The sequence below is a fragment of the Anas acuta genome, chromosome 2 (assembly GCF_963932015.1).
Source record: "Anas acuta chromosome 2, bAnaAcu1.1, whole genome shotgun sequence".
Taxonomy (NCBI): domain Eukaryota; kingdom Metazoa; phylum Chordata; class Aves; order Anseriformes; family Anatidae; genus Anas; species Anas acuta.
This window is the reverse complement of record NC_088980.1, coordinates 63,224,698-63,244,467: the sequence shown is the minus strand read 5'-3', so window position 1 is coordinate 63,244,467 and position 19,770 is coordinate 63,224,698. Positions and strand designations below refer to the sequence as shown.

General features: G+C 37.9%; 1 protein-coding gene across 16 annotated transcripts in view; it reads left to right on the top strand.

The window, feature by feature from the left end:
- ELMO1 (engulfment and cell motility 1) overlaps positions 1–19,770 on the top strand; it is a 303,708-nt gene that overhangs the window by 110,894 nt on the left and 173,044 nt on the right. For all 16 annotated transcript variants that reach the window (XM_068670440.1, XM_068670443.1, XM_068670442.1 and 13 more), the window contains 3 exons: positions 4,133–4,183; positions 5,852–5,974; positions 6,777–6,908. In XM_068670440.1, the coding sequence (XP_068526541.1) occupies positions 4,133–4,183; positions 5,852–5,974; positions 6,777–6,908 (306 nt within the window). The remainder of the gene's footprint in view (positions 1–4,132; positions 4,184–5,851; positions 5,975–6,776; positions 6,909–19,770) is intronic.

The window sequence follows — 19,770 nt, the reverse complement described above, 5'->3', positions numbered from 1 at the left end:
AAAAGTATATTTTAAAATCATTTAGGTTGAAAAAGATCTCTTAAGATCATCAAGTCCAACTGTTACTCCTGTAGTTGTCCCAGTCACATTTTTTCTGCATTTAGTTCCAACTGACACTTGCGTTATTTTTAGTGTCACAGGTATAATATCATGCATTTTAATGGAGCTGCTTCCATTTTGTACCAGTATTAGTGGGGATTAAGCATTCTTCTATGTTTTTTGTAGTTCCCTGTAACCTCACATGAACCATATTGACTGTGGCTGGCTGTAGTATTTATTGTACTGAACTCCTTGCCAGCACAGCTTGTAAACTCAGACTACTTTTTGGTAAGTCATTTCCCCCCCTAGATTTTTTAATAAAGAGTGTGTTCCTTTTGAAAATGGAAATATCTTGCCATGTAAGCATTTCATAACTGTCAGTGTACTATTTTAAGTTAAGTTTAGGGCCAGAGATCAGAAGCCTCAAAAGGAAGATTCAGGATTGCTAGATGATATTAAATGAGGATGGAATGTAATGTGTTATGAAATAGAGAAGTTTTATCCTTGTTTATCAAGTCATTAGCTCGTGTCAAAACAGAGTTAGTCATTTATTTATTTAGTATTTCCATCACCAGAAACAGTAATGATAATTCTTGTGGTATGACATACTCCTAGTGTCCAGAATGAGTTCATTGGGAGCTGCTGATCCATTCTTATCAAGTCTTCTTAGATTTACTTATACTTTTAAATGGTGGGGATTGTTTAAACAAAATTGTTTAAACACTAGTACCTGCTGTCATGTCAAAAAAAAAAAATGTTACAGAGTTTATAATCATCAGAACATAATGACTTGATTTGGCTCAAAGACTGATAGCTCTGCCATTAAAGAAAATTTCATTCAGTTTTTAAAATCCTAGGATAAATAGTTAGGATCCGTATAGTGGTTAATTAGCAAAACGTGTACAGGAAGGAGAGGTGTCTGTTAGCTGTCTACAGGGGTGAATGATATTATTTATTGGATTGTGTCTTTCTAAGAGAACCAAGCTGATGAAGTTCCATGTCTATCTCCCAGTTATTGGACTGGGGGTACTCAAAAGTTACAGTTCAGCATTCACCACTAGTATGGTTAGCAGGGAGAAGCTGTGGCATTCAAAATAGCTGATAGTAGATGAAACTGACTAATGCATTGCACTGGGAATTACCAAGAGCATGCATTTGTGCAAAAATGTCTGCTACAAGCAGAGCATGTCAGAAACGTCTGCAGGCTGCCAGAACTTGCCCAAGTAACCCTGCACCAAACTCCGTGTGATTTCAGCATCCTTGGCACCCTCCCTGCTGGAGACTGGTATGATGTGAATGATTGGCTTGCATTTAAGGAATGGATTTCAGTCTGGTTGCTGGTCTCCTACTTTCTTCTTACTTTATTTCTGTAATGCAAAAAGCCAAAGGTTTCAAGGTTTTTAGTTTCTAAATGAGGACTCCCTTGTTGCTTTGCTTTCTGTGCCACTGTTGAGGACTAAATCATCTAGAGAAACCTACGTTATATAAATAAGTGGGGGGGGAGAGGGGAGAAGAATAGCACAAACCCTTTACATATCAGAAAAGGCCTGTTGAGCAATGAAATAATATCGTGAATGTTTGAAGCACTTTTTTTTCCTATGTCTCCAAATTGTCTGCATTTTCAGAGATGTTGCTATGGGAAATGAGGTGTCAAATAATTCTTGTTCTCATTTGTTACTACAATACTTGTTATAGAAGAGGCAGCTCATCAGCTGCTAATAGCCCAGCAGACTTGGAGACAAAGTTGGTTTTGTTGTAGCAATAGGCTTTGTGAATGCTTGCTGCTCCTGTCACAGTTTCTGGGTCAGTGAACAAAAATGACTACCTGGTAATGGCATTTTAATTTCCAGGTGTAAGAGTGAAGTGAGAATTCGATTGTTTACAAAAAGTAGAATGAATTTCCAGTTTTGGGCTTGAATGCAGAGAGGAAAACAAACAAACAAACAAACAAACAAAAAACCCTACCTCATTCTTTACCTGTCCGTCTTCCTTGCAGTGGACGTACTTTCTTTGAAAAGGCAGAGCCGGTCTGGTGTCTATAACGTAAGGTGTACCTACCATGTGCCTAGAGCTCCCTCTGCAGTTCAGTTGGGCATTTCCAAAGGAGATGGAATCATCTGTATCGTTCATTCTTCAGCTGCTACGTGCAATTGAAACGAGCTTTACCAGAAAAGGCATAAAAGCTGAGTTTCATAGGATTTTGGTCCCATCTTTCTTCCTTACCATTCCTGTATTTTGGTGTGAAGAAATCAGTCAGCATCCAGGACTGCCTCCTGCCTCAGAATTAAAATTCTTTTCTTCTTGCAAGCAAGTTCTCACCCTAACAGTAGCTATATTTACGTTGTTTCTGCAACCACATTTCAGCAATCTAGCTCTTCATTTTTACACAATAGTCTCATTTTCACTCCTTTCTAGTTTTGTTTTTTAATATAAAACCAGCTGGTATGTACTCTACATTACTTTCCAACTCTCACAAAGATTAGCAAGATGTTTTGTTATTTCTCCTGAATGTGAACAATATTTGGATGTGGTGCCAACTACACAGAGTGACAGTGCATTCTAAGAATGTCCTTAAGCGTGTGTCAGCGTTGATTTGCTGTGCTGCATTATGTAAGGCTGATACACAAGTAGATCATTGACTAAAAATACAGCTAATGCCAAACATTACACTGTTGTGTACATATAAATAAGCGGTGTCTAACTAGCAGTGTGCAATATGTTAACCAAATTATCCAAATCCTTAAATTGTATATTTTATAAACAGGAATGTAAAAGTATTTCCATGATAATTGCTAAGTGCTATAAGATGTTTGCATTGCATATGCTAGTGTGTGTTCACATGCACACACACACACATTTTTATATTTATTTTCCATCATATTCATGATGGAAAGCATAATGAAAGTTAAAAACAGGTATGTGCTTATAGGTATGGTTCAGGACTCTGGGCTCTCATGCTTGATCGCTATAAAATATTCTCTCCTAGTCAAATGTCTAAGAGGGAAAGTCAAAACAAATCCTGGTTGATACTGATTTGGCCATTACTTCTAGAAAAAGAAGCAAATTGAAGGCAAAATAGTGGACCAATGCCAGCACTGCTGCCAAAATACAGGGAGAAGTATTACTCGCTAAGAGGAAACAGTACTGAGTCCTAGGCTAAAACTTAGAACATGTGACTTTGAAACAGCCAAAATGTTAATATGTGTGTTGTTTGACATCTGCTTTTAAAGCCCTGGCTGACAGATTCAAAGCATTTAATGCTGCGTTGTAGAGTGGGAGGCATAGAAGGAAGTTGTACTCGAACAAGTATATGCAAATGCTCTGTTTTACCTGCAAAGGTCTCCTCTGAGGTCTTATATTGCTGTTTTTGTATCACTGAAGTCCTCAGCTGATGAAGACTTGGCTTTTTTTTCCCCTCTTTTTCTTAGCAGAAAAACTCATGGAGAGTTTGTGGCCCCCAAAATAACTATCATAGTTGTAGTTGCTACACTGCTTCATTTTGCCTTAAAGAAACACTGTAGAAACATAAGAACGACACCTTAAAAAGCTTTAGTCTTGTAGGTGTGTGAGAAACACTCCGTAGCCAATAACTTAGGCTCAGGCGAGGATCTCAGTGAAGTAGTAATTTATTCGCGATTGCAATGGCGGGCGCCCCACAAGCAGGAGAGAACGCATCTACTAGTTCCAAAACACAGTTTATATACCTTTTGATGGCAGGACCCTCCCCTGTTTCCCCACTGAGTGGGTAATCCAGGTTCACAATCTATCTGATGCTTCACAAACAATGCATGGTCTTCAGTTGCCGGCCTGCTAAATTTCAAATTTCTTTTGACATTTTTACTGCTTGAAGTGGTAATGTTTCTTCACTTATCTGACTTGACTTGACACCGTGATTTTCACCTAATTGTCCTAAGGAGTCTGGTTGTCTGCATTTTACTAGGTTGCCTGCTAAACTTTCTTATCACTGTAAGCATATCTCAGTACCACATTCCCTCCTTCTAAACAATGTAACTCTGCAAAAACAACATTTCTATTCCCACAGGTGTAACACTAAAATACTTGCTTCTAGCTATTACTTTTTTCTCTGATTTAGGAAATGGCAAACATTTTGGCACAAAAGCAGCTTCGCTCCATCATCCTAACTGTAAGTATTTACTTTTCAATGTTACTTTTCACTGCCAGAGAGAAAAGCAGGCTTGACTTTTGGTGTGTAGAGGTTTTGTCTTCATATATTGTAATTGCACTCTTGTATCTCACAAGATACATTTTGAAGCCTGTGATACACAAGCTAAAGATCTGGTTATTGGGTGGGTTCAAAACTGATGATCAGAACGGGTATCTTTCCAGCCCAATAAATTGTGGTTTCTTCATGAAAATGCAATACTGAATAAAAAGTAATACCTCAAGGGTTTTATTCCCATGGAGAATGTGAACTTAATTGTGCAGACTAGGGAATGTCTGAGGCATTAATAGTAAGTCCTCTGTGTTAAGGTTTGGGCCTGATGACAGCTATGCAAGCCACACGGGGCTTTCCATTTTGCAAAATGAGTTTCTGTGTTTTTGGTTCTATTGGTGATTTTGTGTCTTGATATCAAGTTGCATACAATTTGTCACCACTTACACAAAAGCATGGTATGTAGTCCAGAGTAAAGTTAATGAATGCAGTGTAAAAGACTTCTGCTGTCTTGGAAAATCACAGGGATTTTGTCTTTGACCTTAGCGCAGAACAGATCTTCAAGGGAACAAGGAGAAATTCTTCTTAAAAGGGAGGAGTTCAGTATCTGTCATGAGATATCAGTGTAAACAAAACCAAACAAGAAACAAACAAACCTTTGCCCTTTCTCACTCAGTGTCATTATTTTAGTGATGCATTAAAAACAAACAAAATTACAAAAACAACAACAACAAAACAACAATAAAACAAAACAGGGAATTTGTTTCAGAAGGCATGTTTTTGCATTGCTTGTGTTTATAAAAATTTGGTATAAGCACTGTAGAATGTTATCCTTATCTTCATATACTGTCATAAAATGCTCAAGTACTTTTTGGCAGACAGATTCTTTTATTTCCTGGAGCTGTACAATATCAATTTTTGTATCCATCTCCTACATGATGATTCTTCCCTTATGTATGCCCTGAGATGTTTAGTTATACCTTTGTCTGTTTCCCCTATAGAGCCTGTGTGTGTGTGTGTGTGTTTTGTGTGAAATTGTCCATCAGCTTGGTAACTGCTATGTGTAGCCCTCTATTGTACTCTATTGTATAAGGTATTGTACACTAATGCATTTCTGAGCCATCTTCCTCATATCAAACAAAGTTGGATTGCGGTGTGATGTTGGCTGCTGTAGCAGTAGCGCTGTTGTATCATTGTATCTACTGATTGTGTTGGCAGCTTGAATACTTTACACTCAGGGAACTACTTAAATATTTTTTGAATACATTTTTTTTTTAAACAGAACTCTAATGCTCTTGCTAAGGAGTTAATTTTTCTTCAGTGGCTCACTCTGTACTATTTTGTTTGTTTGTTTTTATTTCACTACTTCTCAAACATGCACAGGCTCTATCTAGTGGCTAAAAGGAGAAAGCTTCAGTGCATTATTACTGTAAAGTCCTGCCCCTTAGAATTTCTTATGAAGCCTGTAGTTCAGATGAATACCTAGATCAGTAGTGCTGGTTTTGGTTTAATTTTTTTCTGGAGTATACATACACCATTGCGTATCAACACATTCTTTCAGAAATGGAAACACCAGAATTCACCTGGTGGGATTTTCTGATACAGTGGTGTTCACTGGAGTCTGCCTTTCTTTTGCAGCATGTTATCAGGGCACAGAGGGCCATCAATAATGAAATGGCACATCAGCTTTATGTTCTCCAAGTACTTACCTTTAACCTTCTGGAAGACAGAATGATGACAAAAATGGATCCACAGGATCAGGTAAGCATCTGACATGACCTGGTCAGAACAGGGAGAGGACAGCTACTCGTTGCTGTGCATAAAACTCTTGATGGAGGAAAAGACACTGGCAGGAATTCTTACCCAATCTCTCTTACTTGGGTTGTGATGCTGGATTTTATTTTCTGGCTGTTGGAAGATGAACTGGCTATTGCGTTCCATGTGCAAAAGTACAGCAAGATGGCCAGGCCTTTCTCCTTAGCATGTAGCTTCATGAACTGAGTTTGGTGTCATCCTGAACTGGTACCTCATGCGTATCTCCAAAGACTGTCTGATACGGTGTTGTTATTATAGATGGTGGGGTGGTTATCACTGTCTGGAGGCATTTCCAGTGATGTGTAACTGCAGTAAGTCCTCTCTTGCCCATTCCCTTGTCAGCAGAAATAGTCACCAGAAGAATTGGAGTACTGAGCCATTTTGATTTAAGTCAGCAAAGTGCCTAAATACCAGCTTAATTTGAAGTGTGTGTGATCTCTTGGCTTCTGTGGTTTTGTGTCTGTGGGTTAAATTAAGTGTGTAGTTAGTGGCCTTGCTAACATGGGTCCTGCTTCTGGAAGTCAACCCTTACACATTTCTGCATGAACCCCACAAATATGAGACCTTTGGAAAATGGGAACCACAAAGTCATTCTTGCTGATGACCTTCGAGTAAGAAGGTAGGGAATTTAGATAAAGGTTGGGCAATGGAGGGAATGCAGCATTTTCAAACAGCCTTGTGGGTATTGGTGGTTAAAATGAGAGGTCAGCTATTTTAACCATTTTTTTTAATGTTTGTTTGAACCCAGGCTCAACGGGATATCATATTTGAACTGAGAAGAATTGCATTTGATGCAGAATCTGAACCTAACAACAGTAGTGGCAGTATTGAGAAACGCAAATCCATGTATACGCGAGACTATAAAAAACTTGGATTTATTGTGAGTATTTTTGGATGGTGGGACACTGGAAGTGGTTGAATGCATCTGTTGTAGTACATTCTCTAATCAGTCACTTTTCTTATTTGACCTTTGGCTATTAGGAGTATAGAATAATTTCTTCATCTTTTTGCAGATCTTTTTTACCCCAAGGGGTTGCTTTATCAGAAGTTAGGATTAATTGGAAGAATAACTATCTAATGTGGAAGAACATAGTTTTGCATGACATGTCATAATTAATTTAACTTAATCATATCTTGGATGAACAAGCATTGTCTAACAGATCTGTGGCAGACCTGTAAAGCCATCGTACTCTGAGTAATAATGTGGACTGATGAGCACAATAAATCAGAGGTAGGATGCTATCTATAGCATTTACTTGTAGGATCTTCTGTCTTGGTTGTTTGAAGTCTTTTCATCTGTGAGTAGAGGATTCAGAAACTCCCTCTTAGACCTACTCAAACCACTTAGAGTTCTGGTTTTGGCTGAAACAACACAATCCGGCTGAACTGTTGCATGCATTTATACTAATAATGTGTATTTTTTTTTCCCCTCTGGAAGCAAAGGGGGAAAAAACACATGCATGCACACTCTGCAATCAGTATCTTGATTTATTGTTTACTCTAGATTAGTATGCAATTTTCTTTCTTCTTAGGTAAAAATGTATACTTTGAAAGGTACATTATTGCTGCTGGTCTGGCAGATAGACAGTGCATGTGGTAGAGGCAGGGTGGTTTCAAACACGGGTACAAGCTGAAGCTTGCTGTGCAGTTTGAGTGCTCGGCTCAGCTCTGTGGCATAGAGCTCAGGATTACCCAGTTCCCCTGTGGTTTAGGGAGGAGGCGTTCTGGGTTCTGATAGTTGTTTTCATTACTGACGAGTGAGGAAAAATTACTGCTGTATCAGTGCTGTTGCATCTGTAAGGAGCCTTAAGTAAGGGGAAAGAAAGGAACTTGGCATTATAAGCATGATAGTAAAATCAATGCTTTGAAGAAGCTGAGTCTCAATAGACAACAACAACAAAAACTATGAATCTGTTTTCTGTTTCTGTGTAATAGAAGACCATTGCTATCTCAGCTTTTAAGATTGGCAACTCCTATGTGAGATGAGCAGAGGACTTTGGGCCCTCAAGGCTAGAACTAAAGGAAAATGCATGCCATGGTTTAGAGATAAATGGCTGAATGTAGACCCTCTAACTTGTGGTGAATGAGAACAGAGATCGGTTCTCGCAGACCTTCCATTGTACATGGTGGAAAAGCAACCGCTGGCAAGTAAGAAAGGGTGATAAACATAGTTCAGGGCAGGGGGCAAGAGGGAATGCTGAGGTATAGTGAAGTCATTGTGCATCTGTACATACAGAGATTATGGCACATGGAAGAATAAAAGAGGTCAAATTTAAAATAAGTGTTCTCTAATTGTGGTTGATCACTTTTGGATATTAGCTGTGCATTCCAGTTTTATGAGATGTTGAAGACACTCAGATCCCACTGCTGTCGCTGGCACTCCTGAAAGTCTTACCTTGCTTTCTTAGAGGTGGAGCTGGAAAACTCTGTCTATGTAATAAAGCATCCAACATAAGCTGAACCATGTCTAGCACACAGATCTGAATTCTAGTCCTGTTTTTCTGCTGCTTAGCAAGGAGAGACTAAAGATCAATAGGGTTGTGGGCTGACACTTGTTCTTCCAATGCTTCTGTTTGTCCCACAGGATATATTTTGATTCTGCAGAACTGAAGTCATTATTAACAACAGCATGTTTGAACTGATAACATTGTACGGGAGATGCTTGGTGTGAATCAAAATGTGTTGCTGTCTTGTCTGAGTTTGCAGGAACTCATGCTGTGCGTGTGCAGCAGGGATGTCTCTGTTATCTTCATTACTTTCATTTGGGCTGTTCATTGGGAAGCCTACAGAAATCAACAGTTGTCAGGGGTAACAACAGCAGTTTTTGCTATGTAATTCTGATGCCTTTCCGACAGGGAATGGTGATTAAAGTCTAGGAGGGAATGGGAACTGGGATCAAAACAATGAAGAAAATGTGGAAGGATAAATAAAAGGAAAGCATAATGGGAGGTCAGAAATACAGGCAAGTGAGGTTTTCAGAGTGCCATGATAAGGGTCCTAATGGGAGGCAGGTTATTTCCCTAATAGAATAATGAGGCAATGCACAAATAATAAATATGTTAATTGTAAAGTGTGAGGAGAGTTACTCTGCTCTTGAGCAGAACTTTTTCTTGGAGCTGAGAATACAGGTGACTCTACATGTATGACTTTTCCCTTGGCTGAAAAGGAATTGGACTTTCCTCACAGAGCTGGAGAAGTGCCTGTTTTAGAGCTCAGGCTGGCTCTCAAACAGTGAATCTGACTGAGCCTCACACAGGGGCTGTGCTCTGACTGACCTCCAGTTAGCCTATGGCTGTTGTTACCCCATCTACTTCTTCTAACTCTAACATTAAAATGTCTTCAATGCTTTTGAAGAGTGCAGGTAGAAGGATACATAAGCAAACTGAACTGTGCCCTGAAAAAAAGGAGGTTTCTCTTCCTCCTCTTTTGGCTGTCTAACATGAGAAGAAACCGAGCCAAATTGGTGGCTGCCTTCCAATGCTGCCTTCATTCCACTGGTGGTAGAGGTCAGGATGCTAATTTCTTGATCTGACTGAATGTTCTTTCCAAGGAGGAGAGCAAAACCATGTCTAGCCATCCAGTTGTTCCTGGACTGCTTGTCTTTCTGTTTGGGAAACGCAGGAATTCTATTCATTTTTCTTGGCCACATGAAAAAGCTTTGCCACATTGCAAACATAATGTCAACAAAAGAGAAAGTCCAGACATGGTTTCAGAAGTTTACAATACCATTTGTAAAACTACATAGTTAGAAACCTATATTCAGTTAAAGCAACCACAGGGCCTTTCCAGATGGTCGAGATGTCCAGTGTGAAGTTTATTATGGGTAAAGAGATTTTCAGATGAGATAGTTTTCAAGAGATTTACTAAAATACTGACAAATACAACAAAAGATGACCCAATTAAGAGATGTAAGATACATTTCACCTTATTGAATTATTTTTTTTTCACCTTATTAATTTATTTTTCTAGGCAATTGCAAATTAAATAGCTTGAGTTTCTTCTTTTCTTCCTGCCTTAAAATCTCTTTCAGCAGTTTATCTATGGCAATTCTTGTAGTAGAAGTAGAGTTTTGTAGACTTGCAAATAATAATGTAGCTTTGTAGTGGAGATAGCTAATAGATAAAGGTACAAGTGTTGGTAATGATAAAATTGCTCTTGATATTGCCAAGCTCTTCAGTTTTGTAGAGTTCACTGCATATGAATCTTCAAAAATCTTGTTGCATTTGAGTAAACTTTATTCCTATAACCAAAGTAGGCAACAGCTATACATAATGTCAGTTTCTTGAGTTATATTTTCTCATAGTTCTGTAAATATCATTAACTGTCTGTGATAAGTTGTAGTGAATGTGTTTAAAGTTAGAGGTAGATCTAACCAAATTCTAAGAAATTTAAATAAGTTAAAAATTAAAGAAAAACTGCTTGAGGTTTTTTCATTTGTGGTGTGTAGAGCTTTTTTTTTTCCTTTTGACTTCAATAAAATGTAAATTGTTTGTATGCATGCAAAAATTCAAGATGGAAAATGATTTCTTTGCTCTGATACGATAATGATTTCTTAGTCTTGCTGGAATTTATTAATATAGACAAAACGGACATTAGTACAAGAGATGGGAAGCCAGTAAGGACTTGTCTGACAAAATATGACAATTAAAAGTGAAATTTTAGAATGATCTGTAGTTCTTGTAAAGGTAAACATGGGCTTAAGTTAGAAAACAATTGTGGTGTTGACGTAAGAGTGAACATACACTGAAATCTCCTGATGAAACAGATCTGGGAGATATCAAGGAAACAATCACCATGTCATACACCAAATTAGATGACCTCTGGGAGCAGAGACATAGAAATGTAATTTTATTCAGTAGAACTAAGTACAAAGGTGTTAATTTAGGACTACTGGCAAGAATTTCTTCTGCAGGCAATTCAAAGTCTCATCTGTTGGAAAAGGCAAAAATAGGGGAGATTGTGCACTGTAGTTGCAAAAAAAGTCAAATGTTAGCCTAGAATATATCTGGAAAGTTAGTTTCCTAGCAGCTGAACTGCTAAGAACATTTTCTGTGTTTTGGTGACATCATTTAGAGCACTGCATGATTTTAATTGCTTATGCAGTGATTTGGGACTGATTGAATTTAGGAAAAGTGCGTAGAGCAAGACTTGTGCAGCGATAAGAGAGATGTCTTACAAGAGGTGACTTAAAAAGGTTGCCTTGCATAGTCCACCAGGCTCAACACCATGGAAATGTCATGTTCACACATGCTGAGAGGGAGGCAGTCATATGTAAGCTAAAAGGCACTGATGGCAATGCATTTAAGGAAAATATGATTATTTTTTAATTGGATTGATGGGGACAAATTTCATTAAAAGTTTAAAGATGGAGGGTTGATCCTTTATGAAAAGGATCAACCTGGAAAGGATCACTGTCAAACACAATACTGTGTTTGACAGTGGTGGATCCAGGAAAAAAAAAACACAACATATACAAAGACTGGGAATAAGGTGAGGGGGTTTATAACAGAGGTCTGAAGGAAAACATGAATAATAGGATGAATAATGACTTTATGTGCAACATATCTGATTTGTTAGACATTACAAAAACTTCCTAATATAAGCTATCTATAATAGATACTTTAGAAGTGTTGTCATGTAGAGATCTTTAGAAAAGAAACTCAACGAATAGTTAAGAGTAATTAAAGCATACTCGATTCTTCCTTAGGCAGAATGTAGGCCTGATGAGCTGATGAGACTTTTTTCAGACTTGGCTCCCCCCCACCTCGCTCCCCAGTCTTCATGCCCCAGATGAGTAACTACTTCGTTTTTTTTCTTTTGATCTTTTTCTTAAAAAAAAAAAAAATCCTTTGTTTCACAGCACAACTTCCAAATAGTGCTTTGAAGATTAAAAACTATTAAGTTTCCTCATGGGTCCTGTGGTGCTCTTCATAATCTCTTTGAATAGTTCCCTAGCTGAAGCCTAAATATAGTCCCCATTTAGAGATAAGGGGGAAGGTTTTTCCCCCAGACGTTTCTGGCTGAGGAAAGATGCTGAACACTTTATTTTTTTCAGAACACATTCTTCCTTCTTCAGTTACACCCATGTGACTGTTACTTTCCGCAGAGCAGAGCTGGGAGTGTCAAATCAAGTAATTGCAAAATTACGAATATAGTGACTGTCTTACAGAAGACTGTGTAAGGTGCAAGTTGCCTTGTCATTTCTTGACATAGCTATCTCACCAGGCTAAGTCCATGGTTGTCCTAACTGAGAGGTTTGGCCTGAGATGTAAGTAGTCTCTCTTCCACCAGCAAAGGGGAATTATTTGTTCAGGACATTGCCTTTGCAAGCACAAGCCATCTATCTGTCAGAGTGACTGTAGTGAGTCAGGATTTTTTTCCCTGAGCAGGTGAAATTGAGTCATTCATGAGATCTGGAAGGATTTGAGTAGTCATTTGCAACTGTTCTGTTCATACCTTTCTAAGGTTTACTCCTCTTGGTGTCAGTCATTAAGCAGCGATAAGAAGTGTTGCATTGTTTATCCTTTGGTGAAGCTTTACGTACAGTAAAGGTCATGCTTTCTTACATTCAGATTCCACTGTTGGATTTGGCAGTGGCAAAGGAATGCCTTCAGAATGTCGCTGTGTGTCAGCCTAGATCAAATCCTTTTTTTAAGCTTGAGATGGAGAAGCTTGTAGTCTGTAGCTCAATGAGAGAATGGCATAGATAGAAGGTTTTCTGCACTCCTGAAAATTATTTGTAGCTTTCCATTCTCCACTGTTTTCTCTACCATCACAACCCTCTGTTTTCATATCTACTGTTGCAAAACTAGTGAAATAATTTATTGCTGGAAAAATAATCAGTTTGGGAAAAAAATCTTTTGCTGAGCTATTCGAATAGGCTGCTTTGCCCTGAGACAGAAGTGACTTAGTTTATTGACTGTATGTAGCAATGGCCCCCTCTAAAGTAAAGTCCTTTGTCCTTTATTACTGATAGCTAATAATTAAGCACCATGAAGCATTGCACTCCTCCTTCCTCCAAACCTTTCCAAATGCCTGGCTTTGACTCTTTCCTCACACTTTTACCATGCATCCCTCTACTTAGCTTCTGTCCACTCAACTCCTGGTTTCTAGTCATTGCTTTTTCTCTAAGCCTTGAAGATGAGGCCAGGGAATAATGCCCAGGACAGGCATCACCTTCAGGGAAAAAAACAAAACAAAACCCATACTTGCGAAATTCAGTATATCCTGAGGTTTTTTTATAATGTGACCAAATATAGTCTACATTCCAGAGGAATCTCAAGCCTGGCACAAAAACAAGCCTTTTCCCAAACTAGAACCTCTTCTTACAAAGTGTGACTGGGATGGAGTTCTTCAGCAAAACAAGTGTGTAAAAATAACGTTAATAAGAGCAATGCAGTGTTTAATAAAACACTCCTACAGATGATCAAAGATTCTGCTAAAACCTAAAGGAGGTGCTAAGCATTCAGTCCAAACAAAGTAGTTGTAAAGTATCAGAAGCAAAAGAAAGTCTCAAAATGGAAAGTGTCAGATGACTGTGCCACCTGTGGCTCGGGATAGTTTCACATGCAATTAAACATCTTTATTGTTTCTGTTTGCTTTCGACATCTTGCTTCCCTACTGATTTATACTGTTTCTTTGCATTTCTGGGATAATGAAGAGCTTTCTGAAGCATTTCTCACTTGAGTGTTGAGCTTCCCAAATAAACCTCTGCCTTTCAGAACACTGCATGTTTTCCATGGAGACTTTGATAGAAAAATCATGCAGTTCTTTCTGTCTGCATCCAGTGGTTTAGCGAAAGCGTTGAAGTATTTTTTACTGTTGATGATGCTTTTTTTTTTTTTTTTTTCCTGCTCTTCCAGAGAAGTAAAGGATTATACCTGCAAAAACATCTACAGATGGGTTTGACTGTGACTTAATGTAGGTATTATCAACATGGCTTGAGAGATCATTGTTTTGACTTAAAAAAAAAAAAAAAAAAAAAAAAGAGTTTTAGAAGTAGCTCAAAACTATAGTGGTAGCAGATGTCAAAGATTGCTGTAAGATGTGAAAGAGAGGATGCGTGGAAACTTTAGCCACTTCCAAGTCAAGTTGTTATTTGGCTGCTTAATATCTGAATTGGAAGGTGCCTGCGTGCATTTCTTCATCAGAAGGAGGAAGACTGAAAGAGAGGAAAAGTTGTAGTTCTTCTCCTCTTTGAGGTTTTAAATGTGCATTGGTTAGCTATTTTCAGAAGTTAGTTGTATTTTACTTATTTATTTATTTATTTATTACTTTTTTATTATTATTATTTTTTGCTGGGTGTGAGATACCTCACAGGTGAGGGTTTCTTGCTGCTTGATACATCCCTAGCTGAGCAACCAAAAGTGGAGGTACTGAAACCTGTACTAGAAAAGTAGACAAAATACTTAAACTACAAGAAAACGGAAAGGGTAAAAGAAATACAAGTGAATGGATGATGACACCAAGCATGTAATTAAGGGTTTTACTACTGTATACTGACATTTGGAGCACCACAATCAGTAAGCCCAGTTGTTAATTTACTGTATTCATCTTGGAATTACTTGGAATAGAGCTGAACCTTGTTTCAACAGAAAGCTTCTACCTAATTTTTAACATCACACAGCAGAGGGCACTAGCATCCCACTAGATGAAGGTTGTTAGCAAAAGCTGTTGAACAGCTCCGTTCCATGTAATTACTTACAGAATTATTTCAGCCTTAGAAATACTAGGAAACACTGTTTTATGGTGTAAATTCGTATTTCTGAGTTGCCAGAAATTGTTTGATGTTTAAGCTAAACGATATGTTTTTGGGAGAATAAAAAGTTACTTAAACTGGCTTGCACATCAGTTTCTCACATAACTCTAAGCATGGTTTCTTTTCTGTCTGTCACTGATGGGATATTTTCTTTCTGAAATACTAGTTTGTTCCTGTGTCTTAGAGTTTATGCAAGACTGATATGCACCAAGACAGGGATACTTTTTCGCAATCTGGATTTTTTTTTTTTTCCAGCAGTCTCTGCAAATTTGTAAAATATGAGATTGTAAGCATAGTCTAAGGTCTGATCAGAAAAGCTTAGGTTTGATTTGTAAACGTGGCCCAAGTTGACATTGTGAGTGACAGCAACAAACCATCACTCTGTCTCAAAACTTGAGAGGCAGAAACAGGGCATCCCTGAGGTGCCATGTGCACTTAATCTCATAATAGAGCTGGGTTCTGACAGGAGCCCACAGGTGCGCAACCTGCTGCATTCTTACCCATAAGCACAGTTTGAAATTTACCATTTACCATGCACCAAGCATCCCATGATTGGAATTGTGATGGAAATAGGATTGCTATGTGTTTTTTGTTGTTGTTCCTTGTTTGTGTGGGGGGGTTTGTTTGTTTTTGAGTGAAGGACAGAAGTCACATTGCAGAGTCCTTCAAGGTCAACTTGTCACTGTGGAAGATACCTTCCTGGTATGACTTAGAGTGGGGGGTAGTCCCTAGGGTTAGCATTTGATCCACAGTTCTCTTCTGTTGAGCTCTCAAACCACTTTAAGCAGGGCACAGAAGCCTGCTGAGCACGAGCAGGGAACATCTTGGTTGCCCTTCACATGAGTAGGGCAGAGCTGGTGAAGATGGCCTTGAGGTACAGCCCCCAAGGGAGAAGGATGCTTGGCTCTGGCAGTGGCATAGATGCTGCTCTCAGCCACATGTGATTGCAGTGAGGTGTACAATGGAAAATGAAAAAAAAAAAAAAAAAAAAAAAAAAAGAAGTCTGATGAAGACCATGTTATATGAGCTACTAAGCTTCTGTGAAAGTGGTAGTGTTGGTCTGAGCCAGTGATTGCACAGAAAGAGGTGCCCAGGTCAGACGCATCATTACGGTAACCAAGAACTGGAGCCAGAAAATCCGTATGTTGAATCCATTGTTCTTGTTTACCATGCAGCTGCATGCAATTTACCAGAATTGTTTGTCAGAAGCTACGGGCATCTAACAATCTGCACATTGTTAAAATGAATAAATGAGCCTTTTGCCACGTACTGCTGAATTCCTCTCAGCTTTACTCCTTGCAAAAGGGAACAGATCAGAAATAAATTAAGTAAGAAATAAAGAAAAATAATTTTGATGGGCTGCCAATATGCTTTGACCTTTCCTGTTATCAGTGTAAGAATGAAGTTAAAACTATTCAGAATGAAATATCTGTAGTTTTGTGTCGATGTGAATGAGCTGAGTCTGTATAATCACAAGCTTTTTTAATACTTTTTTATAATTTTATGCTTAATATAAGTATTAAGTATCATCCTTTAAATCAGTTTCTTAATAATAAGATAATACCAGTTTTTTTTTCCCTTCCAAAGGGAGAGTAAAAGTTTTTGTTTGTTTGGGTTTTATGCCTTTCCAATATTTTTACTTGTGAAGTTGTAAAAGCTGCTTTTGATTAAAAGAGTATGCCTGATCTGAAGAAAATCCATTAACGGATATAATGTTCTAATGTAAGCTTAGGGTCATCAGATCATTGCATTTGTTGATGTTTATATTTACTATTTGCGATTTTACTATGTTGTGAAATCTTCTTTGCCACTCACTCACTGTGTGCATTGCAGCTCTAAGCTCCTGGGGGCAGGCCAGCTCCGTAAATCTGGATGTGGTAAAGCTTTGAATGATCTCTCTGTTCATCATTAAAGAAGAGTTGTCTTACCACTAATTGCTTTCTAACCCCTTCTCTTAGAGATAGATCTAGGACTTCTTTCTCTAGATGCTACGTACTGCATATCCCTCAGAATTTGCAAACAAAAGAACTAAGTTGAAGAAACAGACTCCCAGAAACTAGTCAGATATAATGACATCTGTTCTCTTTTGTATTATGGGCTTCATCTGATTCACTCAGGTAGCTGATCGCCTGCCAAACCCTTGCTCAGTAACAAAGTAATGTTAGTTTTGTGAAACACTGTAAATTCAATTTAGTGTTCATTATTACAAATACTTATTTTTCCATAAGCCTATGCAGTTTTCAGTGTGTATGTTGCTTATATGTACATACTGTTTTGCTCCTCCCTCCTCTCATTCCTTGTGCTTTTTTGCCTGTTGTAAGATGTAAAGGATAGTAAATAGAGCACACAAAATGTTTGGATTTTGTTCAGTTATGAAGAATTATAATATGGGTAAGAGATGCTGTCTGAATATACAGTTTCATGAACTCAGGCCTGTAAATGAATTAAGAGATGAGGGGGAGTAGAGCAACTCCTTTGGGAATAATTGATTTTTTTTCCCCTTCAAATTAAAAACACCTCCGCATCTGAATTCTGAATCTTTTGACTCTTTGATACAGTCTGCTTGTTACACAGCCTCTACACAGAAGGCGATCCATATTCTTTTAAAAACTCCTTAACTCTTTTAATCTTCCTACATTTTGGTGCAACTCCATTCTCTTTTTGGTGTTAGTCTGGAGGAGCCAGGAGGTATAGCAGAAGAATGCTCAGGCCATACAAAAAGTAGCAAATTTTGCAAAGCACAGCTCTAGCTTTTCACGTTTCACATTCCTGTAGAGGGAGGCAAAGAAAAATGGAAGTTGGGTGAACTGAAATTCCACAACAAATGGATCCAGTCTTTATTATTATTAAAATTGCTGCACTACTGAAGGCAAATGAGGTATGCTATAGTACAGGCATAGACTAATGTTGGTTTAAGACAAAAGAATGGACTCAAAGGCTTTCAGAGTATGGTTTTCCAAACCGTTCTATTTTGATATTTATAAATTATTTTATAATTTATAAATTATATTATTATATTATTATATTTATAAGCGTGGCTGCTTGTGCTAGAGCTGTAGGAAGATTTGACTGTAGGAAGAGTCGTTTTGTATATGGGGACTTAGGTCCAAAGACAGATAAAATATAGATTTTACCGTTTCTTTTAGTACAGATTAGTTGCTGTTCTGTGGTTGTGCCACTCCTCCCATAACAAACATCATATCCTTCACTAGAGCTGCTCATTATGGTATGAAGGATCCCGTCAGAGATCCACTCAAGTCTTCTAAGTGACGATGTACGGGAGAGGCAACTGCAGCAATTAAGTCAGCTGCTTCCCATGGGGTTTTCCTGTAGATAACACATCCTCGGGAAAATTGCAATGATTATTTTTACCATGATGTTACTCAAATCCTTATCTAACTGTTTTTTCTTTCTCTTCTAAGGAAATTATGACTGAAAGGTGTTTTAATTAATGTGCTTTAAATTAGACGCAAATTTTACTGTAAAGAGGTTAGGTAAAATTGCCTGAAGTGTAAATAAAACAATCAAAAAGATGCTGTTGTCTCAGTCTTATTCTTAGAAAATTCTGTCTCAAGAAGCCAAAGACTTGGCAGAACTCGGTTTTGAGCCTTCCATTTTATTTAATAAAATGGTCAGGAGCTCCTTTTTCTTATTGATAGGCTATGCAACTTGCATGTTTTGGCCATAAGCTAAAATAAATATTTATGTACGCTTGCTAAACATTTTGTATAATTTCATTAACTTTTATACAAAGTGCTTGTTAAATAGCTCTGAACTGTTCTTTAATAAGTAGTCTTTGAAGTATCAGCCAGAACGATTAATGCTTGTACACCAATATACAAACAGTGCCAGCCATTATGCTTAAATAAGAAAAGTCACAGTGTACCTTACTCCGCAGACATAAAACTTACCTGAACTCAAAAAAAGGCTTTTCATGCCTAAAATGGACTTAAGAACATGATGTGTACACAAGCGAAGATAGGATTGCTTGGGTAGATTTTGATTGTGCCTCGTCTGGCTTCTGTTTAGCTGAAAACATTTAATCTGGGGTTATTTGTAATAGTTTATTGTTATTATTTGTTTACTATCCCTGTGACAACTGTACTCCTATCTTGCATTGGACAAGATGTGATCCCTCAGTGTTGTAGCATCTGTTTTAGATTCTTTGAGGCTTTCAAAGTATTGCCTCTGTCCATAAGGCTTAAGGTCTTGGAATACAAAGCATTAGCTCCATATAACTGTAAAGCTGCAGTATAAGTACTTAGAAAACATGAAGTATTGTGCAAGAGCTTTATGTCTTGCTTACAAAGTATAGTTTATTCATGTCTGAAAAAATGCAGTGTTTGTCTTTTCCCATGCTCTGTTATGTCTTATTTGATGATTTTAGGTGAGTTCTGTCATGTCACCATAACATTCAGATTTTGTCAATTCTGACCACTGTAGACTGAATTCATGACTGGGACAAACATCTAGGGGTGACGCATGTGGTGCTGTGGTGCCTTACATCAGATTACGTAGTACCTTAGTTAGATCAGGGAGATTGGCTGTTTAAGGTCCTTCCAACCCGAGCCATTCCATGATAAGGGAATGTTAGTCAAATTTTGAAATTTCGATGTGCAGATTGCACTTAGATTTCTTTGTTGTTAAGAATGTCATTTTTGTACTGGTGAGTTCAAACTTGATCTAGAAAGACTGTTGCTTAATATGTTAGGTAGGTTAGAATGAGCTTTATTTATGAAGGATAATATTCACAGTCTACTGACACATATGGTAAAGCTGTCATAAAAAATGGTAAAGGAAGTAGAAATGTTCAAGTATTTGCTGATGAATGAAGCTGGACAAAGCTAGAGATGTTAAAGTGAAAAATATTACTGCTCTGTAAAAATGCAAATATAATTTGTAAGTCTTGTGAAAACTATATCCAGTAGAAATACACTGGAGTTCTTTAAATGCAAAGAAGGGTGGGGATGGTATGTGATTTAAA